This window comes from Triticum aestivum, chromosome 1D (genome assembly GCF_018294505.1).
Source record: "Triticum aestivum cultivar Chinese Spring chromosome 1D, IWGSC CS RefSeq v2.1, whole genome shotgun sequence".
Lineage (NCBI taxonomy): Eukaryota > Viridiplantae > Streptophyta > Magnoliopsida > Poales > Poaceae > Triticum > Triticum aestivum.
The window spans coordinates 461067542-461078325 of NC_057796.1; the positions used below are offsets into that span (position 1 = coordinate 461067542).

The 10784-nt window shown below is 47.0% G+C and overlaps 2 protein-coding genes across 2 annotated transcripts; both read right to left on the reverse strand.

Moving 5' to 3' along the window:
* Positions 1–1800: 1800 nt before the first annotated feature.
* LOC123182949 (beta-1,3-galactosyltransferase pvg3-like) lies at positions 1801–3326 on the reverse strand. Its single transcript, XM_044595650.1, has one exon. It carries the CDS (start codon positions 3038–3040, stop codon positions 2000–2002), a length of 1041 nt encoding a protein of 346 aa, XP_044451585.1. The 5' UTR covers positions 3041–3326; the 3' UTR covers positions 1801–1999.
* A 672-nt stretch (positions 3327–3998) lies between these two features.
* Positions 3999–6477, reverse strand: LOC123182950 (guanine nucleotide-binding protein subunit beta-like protein A). Its single transcript, XM_044595651.1, has 2 exons — positions 5539–6477; positions 3999–4337 (listed from the first exon to the last, which is right to left on the reverse strand). The coding sequence occupies exons 1-2, from the start codon at positions 6427–6429 to the stop codon at positions 4221–4223; spliced, it is 1008 nt and encodes a 335-aa protein (XP_044451586.1). The 5' UTR covers positions 6430–6477; the 3' UTR covers positions 3999–4220.
* Between the last annotated feature and the right edge of the window lie 4307 nt (positions 6478–10784).

Genomic DNA, 10784 nt, shown 5'->3' on the forward strand with positions numbered 1-10784 from the left:
TGATGTGCATTGACACACACGGTGTAACAATATGATACACTTTGGCCCAATGAACTACAATAGAAGCAGTGATTGACATGCTTTGGAACACTGTGATACACCATGTAACATCGTGTGCAATTTGCATGTAGGCCTGTAACACCCCCCCCCCCCCCCCAAGCAATGAGGCTTGCAACCTTTTGCAGCAATTGAGAGGGATGGTGAAACCGGACCTTGCCGCATAACAAAATGAAAGAAAGAGGTTGAAGTCACTGCACCAAAACCAGATAACTACCCCCTGCTTGACACACCAACTGCCAATAAGATTCAAAAAGAGCTAACAGATCTGGCATCACCAATCCTCACATGCTCTTCACTAATACCAGATTGGACGTTGTAGAAATAGAGAGAGGCTGGAGACCTTGTTCCAACACACCATCGTTACCACCACCACCACGCGGATGTCGCATGGTTGTTATCGTCATGGCTGGCCGAAAACAGGGGGTGCGATGTTGTTGTGTGGCGAGTGCAATGAGAACAACCTCATGCTCTGACCCATGTGCTAAGAAGTTACATAACTTCACATTGTTACATAACTTCACATTGTCATTTGAATTTATCATAGCTACTTTTGCTGAGTGCCCAAAATAATTTGTAGCTGATGTTCAAATTATATGTAGTTACTTTGTATGTTGTTGTGGTTAGTATACATAACCTCTACCAATGACTACTGATTCTTAAATTGAGTTGTGTCAACATATTCATTTATATGAAATCCATTATGAACACTTTCGCCATTATACTTCGAAAATCTATCTTCATCTGGATACTTCTTGCTTCACTTGGTATGAAAGTTTTCTTTTTCTTCCAAAAAGTCTGAGATGGTAGTACCATCAGAACACATTGTTGATGGTTTCAAATGAGTTACTCATGACATTTTACTACGTATGTGTTTCTTTACAAATGACATCAATTTATGTACTTCGCTAAATTGTTCAGCGGGAAAGAGTTGTGAGGCAACTAAAGGTGGTGGAGAGGCGATTTCTTATGCATGGTGGTAGCGACGCACGCATGGTGGTAGCTACGCACGCATGGTGGCAGCTACACACCCTTTGGCATAAGTGTCTTTTTTAATATATGAGGTGTCAAATTTCTTATGGCATTGGCAAGAGTGCATTTTTGTTGTATAGAAATGACTTTTTCTCACTTCTCTTTGTCTTTTTATTACCTTTTGGCACAAGTGCATTTTCATTGTGTAGAAAGGCCCTTTTCTCACTTCCCTCATCCTTTTTGCTTGCCTTTTTGGCATAATTGTCTGTTTGCTTTACTAACTGGTCCAAAGTCACGATATTTTCGTTATAGAGTTGTTTTTATAGTCCAAAAGAATTATATTAAACGTGCATGCATGTGCATATCATATATTAAAAAAGAACGTATATAGAAACCCGAATCAACCAAAGGTAGCAACACCATGAAAGTATGTGCTCCCTACTTCTTTTTTTACTCCAGTATTAGGTTTGTCTGAAGTTAGATTCTTCAGGGTTTGACCAAGTTTATTAAGAATTATTAGCATTCATAATACAAAACATCATGAAATATATTTTATATTATATTTAATTGGTATTAGATTCTTCAGGGTTTGACCAAGTTTATTAAAAATTATTAGCATTCATAATACAAAATCAATATCATTAGATTCATCATGAAATATATTTTATATTATATTTAATTGGTATTGTAGATGTTGATACTTTTTACTATAAATTTGGTCAAATTTTATAAAGTTTAACTTTAGACAAATCTAACACGTGGAGTAATAAAAAGAAACTGTAATATGAATGAAATACACGCACTGGACAAGTACCATGAAAGTATGTATGATGCACAAATGGACATGTCAAATTATACTCTTCTTATCCAACTACCACCACCCGAACAAATTCAACGCAGACGTACTGCTGTAGCCCGGCCCGGCCGACCGGGTCGAGCCAAGAAGCAAAACGAGGACCATTTCAATCGATCAAGGCAGGTGGTAGAGGGCGGACGGCGGCAGCGCGGCGGTGGCGTTGAAGTAGGCGAGCGTCTCCGCCCACCGGCCGGCATCCTTGAGCATGTGCACGGCGATGGTGTCCGGGCGGAAGCCGCGCCGGAAGCAGTTGGCCGGGGAGCTCCCCAGGTAGTTGTACATCCTGGGGGCGCCGTCGTAGCGGTTCTTGGCCTTGCCGGCGACGTTGAGCCACCGCCCCGTCCACATGTCCTCCGGCCCGACGCGGTCCCGGCGGCTCACCTCCGACCGCGCCACCCAGCGCACCAGGTCCCACGAGAGCGCGTACCCCATGCCGGACATGAAGGGCGGGAACGGGTAGAAGTTTTCGCGGTCGCACGGCATCTGCAGGCCCAGGTACGCGTCCTCCCGCGCCGCGCCGGCCACCCACGCCGCCAGCGCCGGGAGCCGCAGGTACGTGTCGTCGTCGGCCTTCATCACGTAGTCGTAGGCGCCGTCGGGGAAGGCGCGGGCGGCGGCGGCGAAGAAGTCGTACGTCTTGCCGCCGTCCATGTTCTCGGCGCAGTCGAGCACGATGACGTCGCCGTAGCGCATGATCTCCAGCGCCACCAGCACGGCGTCGACGGCGGAGGTGACGTTGCAGAAGACGAAGCGCACGTCCACGGCGCCGGCCAGGGCGGGGTGCTCCTGGAGCTGCAGCGCGTACACCGTCCGCAGCAGGTGCCGCCGTTCGTACTTGCCCGGCATCGTCTGGATGCCGATCAGCACGCGCACTCCGGGGTGCGCCTTGACCGGCGTGGTGGCGTCGGCGTGCTTGGCCGGCGTGGTGGCCTTGGGCGTGGCGTTGACCGGCGAGAGGACGTCGTGGGGCGGGGAGCCGGGGCAGGCGCCGGAGAAGAAGGACTGGAGGCGGAAGTCGTTGGGGTGGACGACGAAGACGGTGAAGGCGAGGAAGCCGGCGCCGAGGACGAGCATGAGGAGGTGGGACGCGTTCACCGGCGAGCCGGCGGCGCCCAGGCCCAGCTGCTTGTACAGGGAGGACGGCGACGACGACATGGCGGCGCTCTGAGGGATCAGGTGCACCGGCGTGCTGCTTGCGCGGACAAGGAATGGGAGCGCTGCGTCTGCTTCTACTTGCCTAGAGAAGGAAATGGAGCGCCTGCTTCTGCTGCGTTGGACATGGACCTGGTCGTGGCACGCGAGGCCGGGCCAGGCCGCTGCTGATTTGGTCGACGACGGCGAGGTTGCGTGGGTGGTGAAGAGACTGATTACGCATTGAGAAATTCGCAATCGGGGAGGATTACAAAACGAGAGAGGTTAGGTTCAGAGGTGATGTCAGACGGAGGTGACAGATTGTGACTAATCCAACTCGAGTCATGCCTCGGGCTTCCACCGGGTACAATCAATAACTACAGGGCAACTGCTAATCGACAGGTGCTCACAGGGTACAACGAGTTAAGCAAAGTGCTTCAGACATTGTGCAGTCAGCAAAACGAGGCTCATCCACTTGTTTTCATCCGAATCACACCCTAGATGAGCTCTTCTTAGAGAAAGGAACTCCACTTTGAGACTCAAAGTTGATGAGAATAGTCGATTTGAACGGCATCACCGAATCAGTTTAGCTACTACACATTAGTCAGCAGATTCGAACACAACGATCAGTCGATTTTTATCTTAGGGTTGAGAGGCCGGCGGTGGGGAGTGGGAGTGGTTCCAAGGAGGGCGGGGCGGGGCAGCGGGAGCGCCGCCGGCCGCAAGCGGCTCAAGGAAGAAGATGCATCAAAAGGTTGAAGAAAGACCGTGTGCCATTGATTTTCACATCCAACAGTTCACAGAATCAACTGGCCTTAAACGAAATTTTCAGCCACGCCCATAACGAATAGCAGTTTTAGTAGGATGAGATCAGATCAGGGCAAAAATGTTACTCCCTCACAGCAATAATAATTCACAAAGATAAATGCAGCCTGAGACAACGCAAACAACAAGCAATACCCCGCAAAGACAAATGCGATCAGGCGCGGCTAAATAGTTGCAGTATATTGAAAGCAGCAGTCAAAGCAAAAAAACCCTGGTGCGAAACAGATCGTCTTCCATAGTACCTCATAATGTGCTCATCAACAAATCACCTAAGCAGAAAGTAAACAGTAACTCAAGCTGAAAGTACCAGGCAGACAATGTGCCTCAGAACAGTCAAAAACTTGACAGGCATTACAACCTCTTCGGGCCAGCAAGACTCCTACGCGTACCCGGCGAACCCGGCTTGGATCTTGAAGACCCTGATGGTTCCGTCGGTGTATCCGGTGTAGAGGGTGCTTCCGTCCGCGCTCCAGCTCAAGCTTGTGCAGTACAGCATCTGCACGATTGTACCAATAATACATAGTCAGTACAGAATACACATGTTAAGAATGACAAGTCATAAAGTAGATTCAATAATACTCCCTCCGGGCCTTTTTAGTTCGCATATAAGGTTTGTCTGAAGTCAAACCTCGTAAACTTTGACCGAATTTATAGAGAAAAATACCAACATTCAGAATGTGAAAATCAACAACATTAGATGCATCATGACTTTAGTTTTCATATTGTATAAATTTAGTATTGTAGATATTAATATTTTTTCATATAAATATGGTCAAACTTTATGAAGCTTGACTTCACACAATTCTTAAACGCAGAGTAAAAAGGACCGGTGGGAGTACTGCACAATTTAAAGAGGAGCACAAGTGTACAGTTGACAGGAACACCAACTGAACAATAGAGTGGTTTGGGAACAATGGAAATTTCAACAGTGGAGATGCTCTCCAACAGAAGGTTAATAAGGTTTGCAAACACAGTGTAACAAATACTTACTCAATTGCTCTCAATAGACTGTTGCAAGAAAATTATATTCATGATAGCAGTAAATTGTTCAGATGGATCAACAATACACAACAATGTTCAAATGGATCACCAAAAAAATACTTTTGGCACATATTTCGAACATCTGTAAGTAAACCAAAATAGTGGGAAATATCATCATCATGTTAAATACTTTGTAAATTTAGTTATGGACCTTAAAGATGGAACTGAACAGCAGCAAATTTGCACCACAGGGTAATAATAGAACATTGTATCTATCCATACAGTTGTTACCTATAGATCACAGGGGTATCTACCATAGACAGTTCAGTCTACAACAAGCAAGTACAAATCTTAATATAGACAAGACATAAATTTCCAATGAGGTTCAACACTGATTCATGTGAGCACAAAAGTACAATTGCCAATCCAATCACATTATAATGTAAATCAACACATTATCAGATCAATTAACACAAAAACATCACTCGCACTTTCACCACATGTAATTAGTGATATCAAATCAATCATAAGATATGTACTTGTGCAGTACCATTAACTAGGGAGATACACTACTGCATAATTTCAAGGCTCATCATGTTAAGATTGGCCCAAATGGAACTATCCCAGCAAATATCCAGGGACACATCATAAACAAACATCACAGCAGATCTAACAAGCAGGTTAACGATCTAGGAAAAGGATAACAAGCAGGCTACCTGGTTCTTGGAGACCTGGACTTCTGGCTTGAGGTCCTGCACGACATGCTTGGACTCGAGGTCCCAGATCTTGACAGACTCCTCTGTCGCAGCGCAGAGCCAGTAGCGGTTGGGCGAGAAGCAGAGCGCATGGATGATGGAGCCGGCTTCCAGCTGGTACAGCCTCTTCCCCTCGGACAGATCCCAGAGCAGCGTGACGCCGTCCTTGCCGCCGGAGGCGCAGAGCGAGCCATCGGGGCTGACGGCGACGGCATTGACATAGCCACCGTGGCCGGCGAGGGTGGAGCGGAGCTTGCAGTTGGTGAGGTTCCAGACCTTGACGGTCTTGTCCCAGGAGCCGGAGACGATGGTGGGCTGCTGGATGTTGGGGGAGAACCTGACGCACGAGACCCAGCCGGTGTGGCCCTCGCCGCCGCCCATGTCGCCGCCGATGGTGTACTTGCACTCGCCGAGGGTGTTCCAGAGCTTGATGGTGTTGTCGCGGGAGGCGGAGACGATCTGGCGGTTGTCGACGGAGAAGGCGACCGAGATGACGTCCTTGGCGTGGCCGACGAAGCGGCGGGTGGTGAGGCCGGTGGAGAGGTCCCAGAGACGGAGCTCGCCGTCCCAGGAGCCCGAGAGCGCGAACTGGCCGTCGGAGCTGATGACCACGTCCTGGACGAAGTGGCCGTGGCCGGTGAGGCGGCGGAAGGGCACGGCGTAGTCGGTGCCGACGGTGCCGTCGCCGAGGGACTGGACCGGGTTGGTGAGGTCCCAGACCAGCAGCGACTTGTCGCGGGAGCCGGACACGATGTAGGGCGAGTTGTCGATCGGCGCGGCGATCGCCGTCACCACGTCGTTGTGGCCGCGCATCGTGCCCACCAGGGCGAGCGACTCCTGCATGTTCGCCATGGCTGCCGCGGGGAGATTGGGGGGCGGGGGGGCGGCGGCGGCGGCGAGGGGGGGAGGGTTGGGAGAGAAGAGGGCCGAGATGGAACGTGGAGGATTTTATAGTCTGGGGAAGGTGCGGCTAGGGTTTTGCAGGATCGGAGATGTGGCGCTTGGATGGTGGATGGGAAGATCGCCACCGTTCGTTGCGTATGATAGTCTTTTCCTTTAAAATGGATGAATTTTTTTTCTGAGAAATAAAATGGATGATAAATTTGTATAGAAAAGCTACATGATGATTTAGGCGTGGGAAAAGGTGTGGTTTCGATGTTATTGTTCTATGTGAATATTAGGTGAAATCTCTGTAAGTTACACAATTATGAAATAATTTTCTGAACCTATTATGAAAAAAAATCATGACAATGTGATGATTTTATACATGTTTTTGCGTAACAATATTTCTGGGAAATTAAAAATCCACCTTATCAGGAAAGCTTGGCAGTGACATCACTTGATTTCAAATATTGAAGATCATGTTCAAAATATTCTATGGTGACTAATTCTATTGTAATGCTTCCTTGGGTGTTCCTCCTAGTTTAGGTGGAGATGCTAACAATCAACTTGTGCTACATGCATCTGGTCAGGTGTTGCCGCCTAGCTCATCGCCTAAACAAGATCTCAAGAGGACTAAGACAACTCGATTACATAACAAAACAAAAAAATGTGTCAATATTGGTGGCTCCCAGCAAGAGCGCCACAAAGACCAATGAATCTACTTAGTTGGAACTGGCAGGGGGACCTCGGACAGTTTGTGAGCTCACAACTTTGGTACAGTCACATTCCCCCGGGATTGCGTTTCTTTGTGAGACTAGGCAGAAAGAATTGAATATGAAGAGGTTGAGATGACGAATTGGACTCTGAAGCTTTTATAGCATTGATGCCATTGACTTGAGCGATAAGCTTTGTATTGGCATGAATATTTGATGGTGGGTGTTGAAGATAAAGTTGATCGCTAGCTATATTGATGCTCTTGTTCGCACCTCAGACTCATATCTCTTGTGGCGTTCAACGTGTGTTTATGGTGCGCCAGGAGTGAAGGATAGCCATCTCATGTCGTCTAAAATGCTTGACTTACACTCCCACCACTCCCACTATGGCCTTCCATGGTTAGTGATGGGTGACTTCAATGAAGTTATGTGGAGCTTTGAGCACTTCTCAGCCACACCAAGGGCAGAACTGCAGATGGAGGTTTTTTTTTATATACCTTGGAACTATGTTCTCTAATTGATCTGGGCTTTTCAGGAGTCCCCTATACATTTGAGGTGCCACCAGTTTTAGATCATGTGGGAGAGGGATCCTGCTATTCCAAAAGTTATACAAGCTTCATGAGATGCTCTCGGTAAGAAAATGGATCTTGGATATACCGAGGCTGCTCTGGATAGTACCATAAATTATATGTACAAGTGGACTGACAAAACATTTGACAACATTATGATGGAGCCCCCAAAACCACGCAATCAAATTGTACAGCTGATGTATGTTGTTGATCTTTTTGAGCCATATATTTCTAACAAGGCCAACACCAAGCTTTGTGAGGAATTTTTGAGCCATGTTTACTGACGCTTGCTCTATCTCTATCTATCGATCTACTTGTATCGCATTTGCTTTTGTGGATCTTACTCAACATTTTCAACATCTTGATCTACTATTGCATGATATTGTGCCAATAATGCCTACCAAGCTCCTCTATAAGCATGTTGTGTGTAGGTGTGAGATTGGACAAGGTCCCATACCAATTGCACTCTCCTCGTATTTCAAGATGAACGATCACTCTATCCATTTTCAACATCGGGAAGAGTTAAGTTTGCTATAGTTCTTTTCAATCTCTACTCACAGTTGCCTTGAGTGTTGTGATGTATAGGGAAGGTATATCTCATCCAGTCTTTGACAACCAAGAGGATGCAAACAACTATGTCACCAAGCTTTATTATTTCAGACTTCAACGGGCTATGGACGACACACATTAAGGCTTTGAATGAGCACATTGAGCACATCGCCACCGACATGCACCAATCTGAAGCTTGAACGAGGGACTATCTAGACGCCAAGATGGACGCGCAGCTGGCTCAAATTCCTGACATGTTTGACAAGCACATGTATTCATAATCTTCATCCTCATTAAGAAGACGATCAAGTGGACACTCAAGCTACCATCCCTTGCAAGTACACCACGATATCAACATCGTCATCATCAAGACCGAAAAGATTATCAACCTTCATGGCAATGGTTTCCAAGGTCGCATTCTTGAGCATCACCATTGCTGATGTGAAGATCAAGAGCAACAATATGCCTTCGACCGCCAAATGCATCCAGGCAAAGAATGGAATCAGCAACAAGAAGATCATTATCGTCAAGATGAAGAACGAGAGGCACATCGGCAAGAAGAAGAACATCATTTGGAGCAAGCCAATCAAGCGCAACGAGCTCTCCGTGACGCTACTTACAACCTTCAAGAGCGCAACCGAAGGGCAAGACTGTTGGAAATATGCCCTAGAGGCAATAATAAAGTGGTTAATATTATATTTCCTTAATCATGATAAAGGTTTATTATTCATGCTAGAATTGTATTGATTGAAACTTAAATACATGTGTGAATACATAAGCAAATACCAAGTCCCTAGTATGCCTCTACTAGACTAGCTCGTTGATCAAAAGATGATTAAGGTTTCCTAACCATAGACATGAGTTGTCATTTGATAACAGGATCACATCACTAGGAGAATGATGTGATGGACAAGACCCATCTGTTAGCTTAGCATATGATCGTTCAGTTTATTGATACTGCTTTCTTAAATGTCAAATACATATTCCTTCGACCATGAGATCATGCAGCTCCCGGATACCGGAGGAATACCTTGCGTGCTATCAAACGTCACAACGTAACTGGGTGATCATAAAGATGCTCTGCAGGTATCTCCGAAGGTGTCTGTTGAGTTGGCGTGAATCAAGATTGGGATTTGTCACTCCGTAATGACTGAGAGGTATCTCTGGGCCCTCTCGGTAATACAACATCACAAGAAGCCTGCAAGCAAAGTGACTAAGGAGTTAGTTACAAGATGATGTATTACAGAACGAGTAAAGAGACTTACCGGTAACGATATTGAACTAGGTATGAAGATACCGACGATCGAATCTCGGGCAAGTAACATACCGACGGACAAAGGGAACTACGTATTTGTCATAAAGGTTCGACCGATAAAGATCTTCGTAGAATATGTATGAACCAATACGGGCATCCAGGTCCCGCTATTGGTTATTGACCGGAGATGCATCTCGGTCATGTCTACATCATTCTCGAACCCATAGGGTCCGCACGCTTAACGTTCATTGACGATATAGTATTATATGAGTTATATATGTTGGTGTCCGAATGTTTTTCGGAGTCCCGGATGAGATCACTAACATGAAGAGGAGCTCCGGAATGGTCCGGAGGTAAAGATTGATATATAGGATGATATGGTTGGGCCAAGGGGTAAGGCCCACGGGGCTTTAGGTCGGTGCAAAAGGAAGTTTTGCGGAGGTCACGGACCAGACACCGAGGACCGTGGCGTCTGGTACTAGAAACCGAGAAGGACTCTTCCTTGTGTTCCAAAACGACTTTGAGGAGGCTCTTTCTTCAAGAAATGACCCTAGGGCTCAACATATAAATAGAGGAGCAGGGCTAGCCCATGGGGGACACACCAATTCACCAAGCCGTGTGCCGGCGCCCCCTCTCCCTCTAGTTCATCCTCCGTCCTAAATCCGTTGTACTTGGTGAAGCCCTGCAGAAATAGTTTCACCACCACCGTCACCACGCCGTCGTGCTGCCGGAACTCATCTACTACTTCGCCTCTCTTCGTGGATCGAGAAGGCGAGGATGGCATCAAGCTGAACGTGTGCTGAACGCGGAGGTGCCGTATGGTCGGTACTTGATCGGGACGGATCGTGAAGGTGTACGACTACATCAACCACGTTGATAAACGCTTCCGCTTAGCGATCTACAAGGGTATGTAGATGCTCTCCCCCTCTCATACCTATGCATCTTCATGGATAGATCTTGCGCGTGCGTAGAAAAAAAATTATTTTCCACCCTAACAAAGACAAGAGTGCCAAGTCAAAGAGGCTCGCATCAGGCAAAGTCACGAAATGAGGTGTGTAGTGAATGCACCTTTTCCCCACGCCAAGAAAATCATAAGGAGTGCAGAGACCACCGACCTCCTAAACGTCAACCTCACAACAACCAAAAAGGCGAAGAACACTTCTCGGTCGCTGCTTCTATAAGTTCCCGTGTTTTAAAAAATTTGCTCGATTGAGATAGACCCAGAGGCGTCAACCAGCT